This window comes from Camelus dromedarius, chromosome 14 (genome assembly GCF_036321535.1).
Source record: "Camelus dromedarius isolate mCamDro1 chromosome 14, mCamDro1.pat, whole genome shotgun sequence".
Classification (NCBI taxonomy): domain Eukaryota; kingdom Metazoa; phylum Chordata; class Mammalia; order Artiodactyla; family Camelidae; genus Camelus; species Camelus dromedarius.
This window is the reverse complement of record NC_087449.1, coordinates 35,355,598-35,372,120: the sequence shown is the minus strand read 5'-3', so window position 1 is coordinate 35,372,120 and position 16,523 is coordinate 35,355,598. Positions and strand designations below refer to the sequence as shown.

General features: G+C 33.7%; 1 protein-coding gene across 1 annotated transcript in view; it reads right to left on the bottom strand.

The window, feature by feature from the left end:
* AGBL4 (AGBL carboxypeptidase 4) overlaps positions 1 to 16,523 on the bottom strand; it is a 1,119,623-nt gene that overhangs the window by 946,461 nt on the left and 156,639 nt on the right. The window contains 1 exon segment of the mRNA XM_064493604.1: positions 13,125 to 13,285. Coding sequence (XP_064349674.1) covers positions 13,125 to 13,285 — 161 coding nt within the window.

Genomic DNA, 16,523 nt, shown 5'->3' with positions numbered 1-16,523 from the left:
CCAGTCAGAATGGTCATCATTAAAAAGTCTCCAAATGATAAATGCTGGAGAGGGTGTGGGAAAAAGGAAACACTTCCACACTGTTAGTGGGAATGTATTTTGGTGCAGCCATTATGGAAAACAGTATGGAGATTCCTCAAAAGACTATAAATGGACTTACCATATGATCCAGCAACCCCATTCCTGGGCATATATCTGGAGGAAGCTCTAACTCAAAAAGATACATGCACCCCAGTGTTCACAGAAGCACTATTTACAATAGCCAAGACAAGGAAACAACCTAAATGTCCATACACAGATGTCTGGATAAAGTTGTGAGATACACACATACATACACATATACATACACATACACATACACACACACTGGAATACTACTCAGCCACAAAAAAAGAATAAAATAATGCCATTTGCAGCAACATGGATGGACCTGGAGATTGTCATTCCAAGTGAAGTAAGCCAGAGAGAGAAAGAAAAATACCATATGATATCACTTATATGTGGAATATAAAAAAAATGACACAAATGAACTTATTTACAAAACAGAAACAAACTCACAGACATGGAAAACAAACTTATGGTTACCAGGGTGGGAAAGAGTGTGGGAAGGGATAAATTCAGAAATCGAGATTTGCAGATACTACCTACTATATATAAAATACATAAATTACAAGTTTCTACTGTATAGCACAGGAAATCTTATTCAATATCTTATAGTAACCTATAATGAAAAAGAATATGAAAGGGAATACATGTATGACTGAAACATTATGCTGTACATCAGGAACTGACACAACATTGTAAACTACTATTTTTCAATAAAAAATTTTTAAAAGATAAATGACATATTCAGAACATACAAGAAACTCTCAAAACTTAGTAAAACAAACAACCTAATGTTAAGCACTAAAAAAAATTTGAAGAGCTGCCTTATCAAAGAATACATACAGAAAGCAAATAAGCACATGAAAAGATTTTCAAAGTCAAATTAAAGTTACAATGATACACAATTGCACATTTACTAGAAAGGCTAGGATTACAAAATATTGACAATATTGAGTGCTGGCAAGGATATGCATAACTAGGACTCTCATACCTTACAAATTGATACAAACCCTTTGACAGTTTATCAGTTACTTATAAAGTTAAACGTACATTTACCATATGACTAAGCAATCCTGCTCCCAAGTATTTACCCAAGTGAAATAAAAACTTACATTCACAAACACAAAAAAGTATAAGAATATTTATAGTAGCTTAATTCATAACTGCCAAAAACTGGATACATCTGCAAAACTCCCTCAGTGGATAAACAAACTATGGTAGTGTTTGCTACTTTCTAAAAATATCTTATTTGTTTACTTGATCATATTTATTGCCTTCTCATAACAGAACAGAAGCTTCCCCAGAACAGAAGGACTTTTCTATCTTATTTGTTGCTGACACCTGAGTACCCAGAAAAGTGTCTGGCATATCATACACAATAAATATTCGTTGAATATTAAAGATAAGAAAAATACAGAGGGCTTTCTATCTGTCAGAAAATACTTCAACAGCTTTGTATAAATTATATCAGTTAGATGGGCAACTAACATAAAATATCTTACCCAAGGTCACACAGTAAATAGTTAAAGTAGAGCACAAACCCTGGCAGTCTGATTCCAAAGCTTGTGCTTAATCCAAATAAGGAGATATTGGAAGGCCATTACAGGAAAGAGATAGCAAAATGCAGGGAGGTGTGAAACAACATGGTCTCTGCAGGAAACTGCAAGAAGATCAGTAAATGTTAATGGCAAGGCAGACTAGATAGGAGCCAGATCATGAAGAGTACCAAATGCCAAGCTAAGAAGCTTGGACTTTACTATAAAGGCAATAGGAAGCTGGTTAAGAGGTTTGGCAGTGGAGTGACAAGGTCAAATTTGCAATGTAGATAGAATATTCCAGCTCCAATGTGAAGGATGGACTTAAATAGCACAAGACTGGACAAAGCTACATGTTAGAAGACAACTGTCATAATAATCCAGGCAACATAAGATAGCAGACTAAATGTGAATAATTGTAGCAGAGATAGAAAGACATAGATAAATTTAGGAAATTATTTTAAAGGTGCTAGAATCAAGGGGCAAACTTTATTTTATCATCTATAAAATGAAGATAATAATAACAATAATACCAACCTTTTAGAGTTGGGAAGATTGCATATAAACATTTAGTACGGTACTGGCACAGCATAAGTGATCAATAAATTGTGGTTATATTAATATCATGATAATTATCATGATTACTATTTTTAGATCTGGATCCATAGGTGAAATATAACTCCTATTTTTCTAGTTGGAATGACTGCATAGATAGTAGTAACGTTCACTGGATATAGAGTACGTAGTAGAAGTGGATAGAGAGGGTAAAATAAAGAGTTTTGTCAATGATGATTTCGGGATACCCACGAGCCATTCAGCGGTGATATCCAAAAGGCAGTTAAAACTAGGAGTTTTAACATCAGGAGAGAGTTTCAAGTTTAGATAGTATTGGGAATATAGGAAAAGAGACGTAAGATGTAAGATGTGATGATATGAGAGGGAATAATGCATCAATGTTTAAGGAGCTTGTAGATGAAAAACCTATGAATGAGAATCAGAAGAAATAAGCCAAGGTAACAGAATTTCCAACAGTAAACTGTCAATAATATGAAATGCAAAATAAATTAAGATAATTGGGTATAGTATGTCTGTTGGGCGTAACAATACAAAAATCATTTATGACTATTACAGTAGTAAAATCTCTATGTAATAAATACTACAAAGTGTAATGCCAACTAAGCTTATACTTGAATGCTATCATTTTAAATTATAATAGTATCTAATATAACTGATATAATGAAAAAATACACTAACATTATAAACACACAAATGCATTGGATATATATATCATGATTATAAATATGCAAAGAAATAATTTCAGGTATAGTTTTTAGACTTACTACCAATTGTCAGAACTCAAATTTTTCTCTGTAAAAGATTTCAGGTAAAAATAATAGAAACCAACTTGAAAGAATGAAAATGTATTCACGTTGGAAGTATGTACACTAAAACTGAAATAATATAGCTGACATGCAAGTTCCTTAAGCTTTACGTATTTTCTATATATTGAGTGCCTACCTTCTGAATATTTCCTTGAACAAGGAACTTCTGACTCCATGAATCAGAAATACAGCTAACTTATGATGCATTTTATAAAAACCACCCTAAAGTAAATATACCACGAATTTCAATCAATAAGTTTACTTAAACAACTAATAAAAATATGTACCCATGTTGCAGACGCTGTTTAGGTGTTTTATAAACATCTATTACCAATCTTCAAAACAATATCTCAAGGCAGGTTGTATTAAACTAAATTCAAATTCAGATGAATAACTGGAGCCTAACAGGGTTATGTAACTGGTCCAAGGACACAAAGCTGGCAAGTAACAGAATGAAGACTGTGGCACCAAGCTCATACTTTTCCTCACTACATTCTAATATGATCAGGACAATCAGAAGAGGTGTATTTTACATGCCAGTGTACTTAAGAAAGTTTTCTCTCTTCTTTCTTTTCCTTACTGCTAAGAAAATTTCTTGTCCCCAACCCAAACTCTGTGAGAATAGCTCTATTTGCATTATTACTTAGTTTTCCATTGAGTTGCCTACTCATATCCTTGACTTATTTAGTTTTCTTTTATTTTTTTATTCTAGTAAAAGCTCTGTATGTATTTTGGATACCAATCTTATAACTGTAATATATTGCAAAAATTTATTTTCCTAAAATAGTGCCTATCTTCCAACTTTAGGTCTTTTGTCACATAGACTTTATTTTTACAAACTCAAAATTATCAATCTATTTCTTTATGATTTTGCTTTTCTGCACCTTGAATAAGAAATTCAACCCTACTCCCAAAGCCAATCAAATATTTATTTTATACTTATTTTCATAGTTCACATTTTTGTTTTCATATTTAAATCTTTAATCCATCTATAAGGATTTTAAAAATAACACGATAAGGGTATTGTTTGCTATACAACTTTGCTGACTGAATAGGCTCTACTACTCCTACTATTTTGTAATGCAACCTCTGTCATATATCAAGTTCCCTTATATAAACAGCCTCGTTTCTGAGTTCTAGTCTATTCATTTATACTATTTGTCTATTCTTATGACAATATCATTCTATTTCAGTCACTATTGCTATAAATAAAACCTGTTAGCTGAAATACAGGTTTCCATAAAATAAGTATATATCCTCTCATTATTCTTCTTCAAGTTTGGCTGGGCTATTTTTGGCCCTTCGCTTTTCTACATGAATTTTAGAAATACCTTGTCAAGTTCTCTGAAAAAAAATATGAGAGGGTATCAATTGCATTTGTATTAAAGGGTGATTCTGGGAGAACTGACATCTTTATAATATTGAGCTTTAACTACCGTAAACATAGCTTTGAATCTCATTTTATCATATTTTCCCTCCAGTATCTCTCATTATCTGTGTCATCTCTGAACTCTCTGTCATTCCTTCTAATTTTTCAATGATTGTTGTTTAGGCCTCAATGACATTTCTCCAACATATACAGAGACAATCTTTCCCACACTCTGGCTCCTTTGAGTTCCTCCTGTCCACTATCTTATCTTCCCATAGTAATACTCTACACCTTGATATTTCTAATAGTTACAATAATTGTAATTCCTTCTATTTTCTTACACTCATCCTGCTTTCTGATGATAACGTCTCCTCTTTGCAGCTTACTCATTGTCGGACACTAACTACTGACTCCATCAGAATCTCTGACAAGAGTAAATAAAAGTCCCTGCCTAGAAAAGTTCTGGTTTATGTCTACTGTCCAGCTGTAATTAGTAGAGCATCTTTCACTCTCAAAATTGACTGAGTTTGGACGATATGGCCATTCTACCTTCAATGCACTGTTCTATCATGTTTTTATTACCCTTCACTTTTTCATTACTCCTCATCCCCTTACTGTGCTCTCTCTTCGTCAAGCTTTCTTGCATGTATCCTGGACTCTCTCATCCTTTCTTATTTTGTGGTCTGTATTGCTAAAACAAACACAAACAAACAAACAACAACAACAAAAACCACAGCCATGGTCTGTTTCCAGTCATAATGAACTGTCTGGTACTGAATTTACCCTCCAACCACAAATAACTAGAATGATACACACACACACACAAACAAAACAGCTGTTTTTTAGACAATAGATAGCAGGCAACTCGCGACTGATACCTGAGACAGAGTCGGGGGAAACAAATGAGGTAAGGCCTCCGATCACTAAGGATTTCTGTCTGGAGGCCCATTCTCTAGACCTGCCTTATCAATACTTAAAAGTAAGCCTTGATTTTCACAATGGAATAACTAGCTCCATATCTGCCCTATTACATAAACAACTAAACAACTGAATAAAATATTTGAAATAGATGTTTTCAGACATTGAACCATAAGCATCACAAAGCTAGGATCCCTAAGAGAACGGAAACAAGTGAGATAACTCCCATGGCCACTCTGGCTCTCAAGACACAAAAATAGGAGATATTCTAATTGTAACCAGACAAATTTAAAAGATCCCTTTGAACATTTGGAGGGCTCAGCAGATACTCTAGAAAGGTTGTGTCTGGACCCAGTGAGACCAAACAACCATTACTGCATTAGGCCTGCACTAACAAAACTTTAAATAAGCCTCAAAAGGATCAGTGTTCTATAAGTAACTTAACTTCCTGCCAGAATAAAAAACTCAACAATTTTTAAAGAAGGAAAACAAAATCTAAACACTCAACAATGTAACAATTACAACGTCTGGCTCCAATTAAAAAACAAATTAGATACACAAAGAAGAAAACTGTGACCTGTAACTAGAAAAAAAATGAATGAATAGAAATATGTCCCAAAATGACAAAGATAATAGAATTCTCAGAGGTCTTTATATAGCTATTAAAATGTATTCAAATATATTATAAATACAGTCAAGTATTTAATGGAGAAAGTAAATGAGGAGAGAAATGGAAGATTTTTTTTTTTTTTAAGTAGGAATTCTCACATATTGCTGGTGAGAATGTAAAACATTTGGGGAAAGGATCAACTCCAAGGTAGTGTATGGGAACTTTGTCGAGTGATGGAAATGTTTTATATTTTGATCGTGTTATGTTTTAATTTGATTGTATGAAACTTATATCTCAACAAGTTGATTTTAAATGGAAAAATATAACAATAAAATAAAATAATACTTCCTCAAAAAAATTAAAAACACAACCATGCTTAAATCAAACTTTCTCCCTATTCAGCATCTGCAGCCTTGTAGCTAAACAGGATAGATGAAAAACAAACACCCAGATTGTTTTCTGCAACTTTAAATTCCTAACTGTATATCTCAATGTTACCTTTACTACTGTTAACAAATCATATCATTCTACCTTAGTTCACTTACTCTTCCACTCTCCTTGATGACCATATTTTATACCTTGTAATGGTTTCCAAAACCCTTTACCCTATCAATCTCAGCTGATGATCTTGCTTACTATTTCAATGAGAGAACTGCATACTGACAGAATAAGAAGTAAGCCTCCATAGATAACTTCCACTATCTATTCATTCACTAGCATCTGCTCTGACTCTATCTTCCCTCCCACTTGTTACTATGCAAGAAATATCTGTGTTCCTATTTAAAGCCAATCTTATGAATTGTCTCTTTTTAATACTCAGGAACAACACTCCAGAAATTATCCTTTTTCTCTCCTGCATCATCAGTTCTTTGCTCTATATTAGATCATTCCAATCAGGATATAAATAAGCCATTTCTTCCACTTAATCAAACCTTTTTCTCAACCCTGCTTGCTCCATGAGCTACCTTTCCATAACTTTGCTCCCCTTTGAAGCAAACTTCTTCAAAAGAAATACTGCCTGCATTAGATATCTCCAATTCTCATCATCCCACTCTTTGTTTTTAATTTTTTAATTATATTGTGGTAAGAAAATTTAACATGATATCTACCCTCTTGATTTTTAAGTTTACTATAGGCACAATGTTGTACAGCAGATCTTGCTTATTCAAACTCAATACCTGTTGATTAGTAAGTCCTCATTTCCCCTCTTCCCAGCCCCTTGCAATCATTCCAGTCCTTGATTCTATGAATCTGACTGTTGTGGATACCTCATGTAAGTTGAATCATGCAGTATTTGACAACCTACATGTAATTATTTACAAATGATATGGCTGTCTAAAAGAAAAAAGAGAATCTATATGCAAACTTTTAAAAATAATAAATAACTGAGAAATGTTCCTAGATATAAGATCAAAGTGTATAATTTAGTAATGTTCCTTTTTATTAGCAATACTAAATTAGAAAATATAATTAGAAAAAAATTCAATGTACCATGAAAACAAACAAAAAAACTAAGATGCCTAAGTGTAAATCTAACAAGGATGTGTAGGGTGTAAAGACCTTTAAGAAAAAAATTATAAAACTTTATTAAAAGACATCAAAGTAGATTGAAAGAATTATGGAGGATATGCTATTTATTCAGCAGTTACCTAATGACCACCCCTCTGTTGTGGGCACTTGGAATATACAATTAAGAGAGAAAAAAAGATGCTTGCACTTGCAAGGTTTACATTCTAGGTATATCATTAAGGGCAAAGCAAGGACAAAAAATGGACACAATAAATTAACTAATTAAATAGTACGTTATAAATTGATAGTTTCTAAAAGAAAAAGTAGAACAGAATAAGAGGGATGTGTGGAGGAGGACAAAATGAATAGTCCCTAAGATTGGCCTCATTGAGTGACATCTGAGCAAAGTAAAAGGAAGTAAGGAAATCTGTTATACAAATATCTGGTAGAAGGACATTCCTGCAAGTACAGCTAGTCATTGCCCTAAGCCAATGCCCTAAGGTGGGCCATACCTGGCTTGTTTGAGGTATAGCAAAGAAGCCACAGCTGTGTGGGCAAGGCAGAAAGTAGTAGAAAATGTGGTCAAAGAAGTGCATATTACAGTGGTAGGGTAGGGTGGGTGGGATGGAGTAAAGATTTTATAGCATCTGGTGGGACATTTTAGAGACATTGTCTTTTACTCTGATATACAAAAATATTAGAGTTTAACAGAGTAATCATATGAGATGACCTATATTGTAAAATTACTCCCATTTCCTTGTTAAGAGTAGACATTAAAGACAGGTTAGGCCTAGGACAGAAAGAGAGAGCCAGTTAGGAGACTTTTATCACAGAGATAGGAAGCAATTGGCCAAGCTGAGCCTGAAATTCAGGTATGTCTAACATAGAGTCCAGATTCTAACTATTATAATTTGCTTTATGTTTATGGTAGTATGATGATGATAATTTGCAATAGTAGATTTGAAAGAAAAAGAAAGAAGATTAGGGAAAAACAAACAGAAAAAGGAGAAAGAGAAGGAGAAAGAGCAGAACAGAAAACAGTAGTAGTTATCTAGTAATATTTGTTGTGGTAGTTTTTCCTCTTGCTGTTTATTTCTACTATTGAGGTGTTTTAATAAAAACAATAGCCATCAAGTAGTGAGTCTCTATTATCTATCTACCAAACACCATGACAGGCTCTTTACATGCATTTTATCATTTAATTTTCACAACACTCACATGAAGTAGTATAATTATCCTCATTTTGCAGATGGAAAACTGAGGTACCACGAGATTAATTTAACTGATGAATGGTAAAACAGCTCACAATTATGACTCAGAATATAAACGCTAATCTATTTGAATCTATTGTCTGTGATCTTTCACATATCTGAAATGCTGCTTCTGTTGACTATTGATTTTGGCCATAGCCAGGATGAAGTTTCACTTAGTCTGAAATTTCCAGGATAGAGACTAAAGCAGGAGCAAACTCTTGGAATTTGAAAGTCCAGTTGAGACATGTCATATATAAAAATGTGTGTGCGTATGTTTAAGCTATATTACTGCTTATAACAATGTAAGAAAGACTTCATTGTTAAAGAAACACTTTTCTAAAAATCTCCCTTTACATACCTCAAAGGACATTCAGTTGGCACAACTGGACAAAACAGAATTGATGAATTGAGAGAGTCGAAATAATAAATATGTCTGTTTTGTTGTCTCACTTTGTTACTGGAATGCAATTAATTCCTTTATGATTAGAGGCCTGAAACTTTGCATTATATCCCATTTATTTGTGTGATGTTTCAAAGTGAGAAAAAAGAAGAAATTTATTCTAAATGTATGAACTTCTGAGTTCATTAAACAAATCCAAACAAGAAATTTATGAAAAAGCATCTCACTGACTGCTGATAAGACAGAAAAATAGTATAAACTGTGTGGCAGCAATTTAAAAATATGTATTAAGAGTTCTAAAAATATCAACTTCCCTCACAGGAATTTATCCTAAGGAAGTAAAATGAAATGTGGGTAACATTTCACATATAAAGATGTTCACTACAGTGTTATTTATAATGACAGATAATGGAAATAATCTTTATGCTCAAGAGTAAAGAAATGGTCCAACAACACTTAGTTATTGTACAGCCATGTTTATGAGGTTTATAATGACAAAAAATTGCTTGTGATACTGTTTAGTTTCCTTACAAGTAAGACATAAATATGTACATACAGTGCAAATGTAATTATGCTCCAAAAATAAAATAGCCTAAAAGTAAATACACCAAAAAGTCAACAGTATTTGCTTCGAGGCAGTAAGATTATGGGTGTTATGTGGCAGAGGGGGTAGCTGGGGGTGTGTGTGTCTGTTTTTTCTCTGCCTCTAATAATTATTTATACTTTCCAAATTTGCTACATTGAGCATTGGTTACTTTTACAATCGGAAAGAAGAAAAATAAATTCAAAGAGATAGAATGCAAAGGAAGGAAAACAGAGTTTAATTTAAATAGTCCAGGCATATCATTTTATTTCTTCTTATTGGCTTAAGTTTTATCCTAAGTATTTAAATAGAAAGATTTGCTTTCATATCACACGAATGTTCTGCTACATCAATAATAAATTTCCACATAAGAATGTTTAATATAGGTTTTTCAGAGAGAAAATGAATTTTCATTAAAGATACCAGGTTGTTTAGATTTCATAGATTCTTACAAATGTACTATTTAGCAACTACTTTGGGGGGGGTGTTAATATATCAGTCCTGGAGTACAGCACCATATGTTCCAAGCTTTTATCACTTCCTAAAAACATCAAGGAAGATAACCCAGAAGCTAGACCTGTTTATACAGCATATTTGATGCTTCGATTTTTAACATTCATTTAATAGTGTCAGCCTTTGATGATTAATATTTCTCTTGCCCGCTAGTACCAAACCCTAAATAAGGTTCCTGACTAGATTACATTCATGCAGGTCTCATTTTAACGGAAATTGGAGAGATGGGAAAAGATTATAGGAAGAGACGTTATAAAAACAGACCTCATAAGTCAAACTTCATAGTAAAAACATTCTCTTTCATGTAGACAACCATGAAAACAAATATCCTGTGAGCTAGAGATATGTATTGTATCTTTCCAGCAGATCTTTATGCCTTCTTGAGACAGATTTCCATAACTATATAATATGATTACAGTTGACGAAGCAATGGGCCACAGGAGGAAGCTGATAAAGCATCAGGCTCCAGGAAACCAGATAAACATGTTCATGATTTCTAATTGTAACAAGGTAGAGTAGGACCAGATAGGAAGACAGAACTCGGACAGACCAAGCAAGTATTGGTTACTGCAACTTTAAAAATAAGCATCCATAAAACAGCACCGACTGTCTTATTAGAAAATCCCTTGGAACATATTCTTGTTACTTGCTTGAATGATAGACAATACTGCAAAAGAGACCGTATGACTTTAACATGTAATGTGAAAATTATAACACTCTGGAAGACACATTTTAAACAACAAAAAGAATATACCTTTAAGCAAACTAGAAGAACAAAGAACAAGAAACGGAAATGTATGAGCAACTTGTCCAAAAGACTATCTCAGGTCATATAACTTAAGAAACACATTTTGCTGACACTCTAGCCGTCCCACTCCCCAGCCCCTCATCGTGACCATAGGAACTCTATAAGGATACTCTTTAAAGAGAGACTAAGTGAAAGAAAAACTAGGCTAGGAATTTAATGTGGCCCAGTTTTTAAAAACACTATAATTTCAGAGCTTTTGCTAAATCTCTACTTAGCAAAGGATATAATGAGAACAGATGACTCTGTTGTTTGAAAAATAATTGATTTCATTTCGTAGGAGTTAGTGGATTCCTGTATGCACTAGACAAGCAGAAAGACATGCATATGCTGTGTATTCAGAGGAAAGGAGTATAATCTCCGTTGTGAATTTAGAAATCCTGGCAGATCATACTGCTTTTCAAAAATATGTTGCCCTTCCTTCATATGAATTGACTATACTGCCTGGGAATTAGTTTGTTTTTCAGTGGTGTGTGTATATGGCAACTGTAAATTACTGACATGAGACAAGAAAACCAACAGAAGAATGAGAGGTTGCAGAGAGATCTTCATAGGGAATCCAAACTTGGAGTACCAAGACTAAATCTTGTACATTTGGCTAAAGCCTTTTGCTGTGAGCTATACTCTCAAGACTCCATGATACAGTCTTTGGAAAAAGCACTTTGAGGATTACTGTCTTGGTGGAACAAGAGGGAAAATCCTAGGGTCAGGTGAAGCCCTGTAGGTAAAGTGTAGGTTTCCTTAAAGTAGTTGGAAGGGAGAAATAATACTAATCTTACTATGAAAAATTGAAAAAGGAATTCTCTCATGGGAGAGTAAGGAAAACCAAGAAGCAAAGCAAGGAACTAAAGTTTGTCCTTGGGCAACAATCTGTGTGGGGTTTAACTTTCCTTTTCTCACTTGTCCCAAACTGTTGAGATAAATCATATTTAGCTGACAATGTTCAGAGTTCTCCCATATATTTAATTCCTTCTAGTTGGCTCTAAACTACACTCAGTCCTGTGTCAGTGGTGTCGTAGAGAATTAAGAGAATTGGCAGTAAAGTGAAGTGGGTATTCCTGAACCCCTCTTCTGCGGAAGTCAGCATGCCAGGAACAGCATGTGTCAAGGAAGAACCAGGATCCCTAAATTCCAGACACTGACCACTGCCTGCCTAACACATGACTCAAGTTACAGTACAGCAAAATGGAGAGAAACAAGCAACCACGTGAAAGAGCAAGTAGGCCAGATTGACTTGAGAGGGGAAATTAAACTTCTCACTTTCTCCCAAATACACTAGAAAAAGATGACCCTGAAGGGAGAAGGCAGATGTTAGATTATAGGGCTATGGTTTCAACTGCTTTAAAGAATTTTATCACTATGTGTACAAAGTTTGCATAGAGTCTTCCAAAATCAGCTCTCTCAAAATCAGAGAATGATAACTTATTTTTTGGGATTAGATTTTTATTAATGTTTATTCAAAGCATATATCTTAGTTCTTTCCATTTTCATCAATACTTTTCATTCAAAACAGATTTGAACAGGATCATAAAAACATACACTGTTATGTTAGAAAATGTAGATAAAGAAATTATGGTTAAAGATTAATACTATCAGAATAACAGAAAACTTAGTACACAGAAACACAAGCCAAAAAAGTTTTCCAGAATCATTACATAGGGCTATAAAATCGGCTATGAGCTTTGCAGTGGCCAAAGCAAAGGGAAAAGTAGGATGAGTTACAAGAATCATATTGTTTTTAAGATATAAAGACCTTGTTATATAGCAGAAGAAACAGCTTTTTTTGAAACTGAGTCCTGTGAGAAATGTCCCTCACCAGTCTCATAAAGAAGAAATAATACACAGAACAGCTCTCCATAATAAACATAATAACAAGTCACTTTCAGGGGTTCCTTATGGTGTCCTCCAAGTAAGCCTCACACATCACACTACTGCTTCAATCAGTAAAGAACACTTTGTGTTCTTAGATAATCTATTTGTATTTTTAATAAATACCAGATAACAAAAGTCAGCATATTATAGTTATTACCCTATATCTCTTGAAATAAAACAGTATCACTGTCACAGATATATAAGAATATATTCCTAATATGACCATTATTAGGATATTTCTAAAATAAAACATAAGCATAATCTTCTTACCAAGACCACACTGAAGGTATCCACTATTTTCCTCACCTGTGATTCTTTCACATTTTCAACAGTAAAGTTGAACCAGACTCTGAAGCGTGGATTACAAGTATCCGGCCTAATGAACAAATCATATTCAAATTCAGAGACCTGGTCCACCCGTCCAAGGTTACCTGTTAATGAAAATTGAGAACTGGGTTTTAATAGACATTCATGTAACTAAATAGGACATACATTTAAATATTCTGAGCTCTGGCAGTGACATTTGTCATCATTCAGTTCTTTTAGGTTCAACATTCATAGCCTATAAGGCTGCCAACTCTGAATGCAGCCCAGGATAAGAGGAGACTTTCAACTAATCTAGGCCATGGTGCAAGCAACTCTTCCTGTCTTTATGATCCAAAAGATCTGTTTGTGCTACAAGTGTCTTTGACAGAATGGGAATGCTGTATAGAGCATGTGACAAGCCCCCATAAACCAAGTAAGAATCATAACCAAACTTAAGTTCCTAGTTAGGAAAACAAACATGATAATAATACCTTGTGAATTTTGTATTAAGCTTTATGCTACAGAAATTACCTCTAACATATTTGATCTTGTTTAATTCTCACAACAGGGCTATGCAGTTTGTACTATGTTTGGTATATTTCCAAAATTCTATCAGAAGACATTAAAGAAAATATAAAGTAGAACAAGGTTTAAACAAAAATTAGAAGTAGTTGCTGCATAAGAATAATAATGGTAAATTGACAACCAACCATAAAATTATGTCCATTTCCTCCACCAACAGAAGCTATATGAAAAATGTATAAACTTAGGTGTGACTCCCATTCTTTGTCTCTCCTCTCTCTGCCTGATATTCTAGTGGGTTGTGAATTGCACAAAATGTTATCAGTGAGGTGGGATAAAAAAAATCAAAGCAAAGAGTTTGATGAATTCCCAAACAGATAATCAAAAACAAAAGAAGAATAAATATGACTATGTAAAGCAATTAATTGAGAAGTCAGCATTGTATTGCACTTGAAGAGCATGGCAATATCTTTCTTTAAAATATGCTGTAGTATTTCTTTCTCCAAAAGAACACTCAGAATTAAACTTTAATCAATTTGCTACACCACATCCACAAAAGAAAGGACAAAAATCACACGATCATCTCAATAGATGCAGAAAAAGCATTTGATAAAATTCAACACCGATTTACGGTAAGAACCCTTACCAAAGTAGGTATAGAGGGAACATAGCTCAACATAATAAAAGCTATTTATGACAAACTTACAGCCAGCATACTACTCAACAGTGAAAAACTGAAAACCTTCCCACTAAAATCAGGAACAAGACAAGGATGCCCACTCTCATCACTTCTATTCAACATAGTCTTGGAAGTCCTAGCCACAGCAATCAGGCAAGAAAAGGAAATAAAAGGGATCCATATTGGAAAAGAAGAGGTAAAATTGTCACTATATGCAGATGACATGATACTATACATAGAAAACCTTAAAAGTTCCACAAAAAAACTACTAGAACTGATAAAAGAATTCAGCAAGGTAGCAGGATACAAGATTAACATATAAAAAACAGTTGCATTTCTTTACACTAACAACAAAATGTCAGAAAAGGAAAGTAAAGAAACAATCTCTTAAAATCACAACCAAAAAATATATATATACTTAGGAATAAATCTGACCAAAGAGGTGAAAGACTTCTACACAGAGAACTACAAAACACTGAATGAGGAAATTAAAGATGACTTAAAGAAATGGAAATATATTCCATATTCTTGGATTGGGAGAATTAATAATGTTAAAATGGCCATACTACCCAAAGCAATCTACAGATTTAATGTGATCCCTATCAAATTACTCAGGACATTTTTTTTACAGAACTAGAACAAATAATCCTAAAATTTACATGAAATCACAAAGGACCCAGAATTGCCAAGGCAATATTAAAGAAAAAGAACAAACCTTGAGGAATAACCCTCCCAGACTTCAGACAATACTACAGAGCTTAGCAATCAAAACAGTGTGGTACTGGCACAAAAACAGACATATGGATCTATGGAACAGAATAGAAAGGCCAGAAATAAACCCACAGATTTATGGTCAATTAATCTTTGACAAAGGAGGCAAGAATATACCATATATATATGGTTGTAATTACTCCATTTTCACTCTTTATTTTGTTTATGGGTGTCCTCTCTCTTTTCTTTTTGGTGGGCCTGGTCTGAGGTTTGTCAATTTTGTTTACTCTTTAAAAATAACAGCTCTTGGTTTGATTGATTTTTCCTATTAGTTAATCTCTATTTTATTTATTTCCTACCTCATCTTTATTCTTTCTTTCTCTCTGCTGACTAACTTTTGTTTGTTCTTCTTTTTCTAATTCTTTTAGGTGGTAGATTAGGTTGTTTACTTGAGATTGTTCCTGTCTTTGAGGAAGGCCTGTATCGCTATGAATTTTGCTCTTAGGACTGCTTTAGCTGCATCCCATAGGTTTTGTGTGGTTGTGTTTTCATTGCCATTTGTCTCAAGGTATTTTTTAAATTTCTTTTTTGATTCCATCATTGACCCATTCGTTTAGTAGCATGCTGTTCCACGCAGTCTTTTTTATTTTTTTCCTCATTTTTTCCCTCTGTGGTTGATTTCTAGTTTCATGGCATTGTGGTCAAAAACGGTGCTTTAAATAATTTCTGTTTCTTAAATTTGTGGAGGCTTCTTTTGTGTCTGAGAATGTAGTCCACCCTAGACAATATTCCACATACACTTGAAAAGAATGTAAATTCTGTTTTGGGGGGATGTAATGGTCTAAAAATAACAATAAAGTCCAACAATTCTATTGCATCATTTAGTATCTCCCTTTCCTTATAGATTTTTCAGTCTGGAAGATCTGTCCAATGATGTTATTGGAGTGTAAAAATCTACTATTATTGTATCCTCATCAATTTCTCCCTTTATGTCTGTTAGTATTTGTTTTATATATTTAGGTGCTCCTATATTGGGTGCATATATGTTCATGAGTGTAATATCCTCTTCTTGTATTGTTCCTTTTATCATTATATAGTGTCTTTATCTTTCTTTATGGCCTTTGTTTTAAAGTCTATTTTGTCTGATATGAGTATTGCTATCCCTATTTTTTGTCATTTCTTTTTGCATGAAATATTTTTCTAACCTCTCACTTTCAATCTATTTGTGTCTTTTACCCTAAAGTGAGTCTCTTGTATGCAGCATAATGTATGCTCTTGTTCTATTATCCAAGCTGCCATTCTATGTCTTTTGATTGGAGCATTTTGCCCCTTTACATTTATGGTAATTATTGATAGATATGTGTTTATTGCCAGTTTAAACTTTGTTTTCCAGTTGACTTGGTATTTCTTTGTTCCTTTCTTCTTTTTTGTTGTTCCTTTTGTGGCTTGAT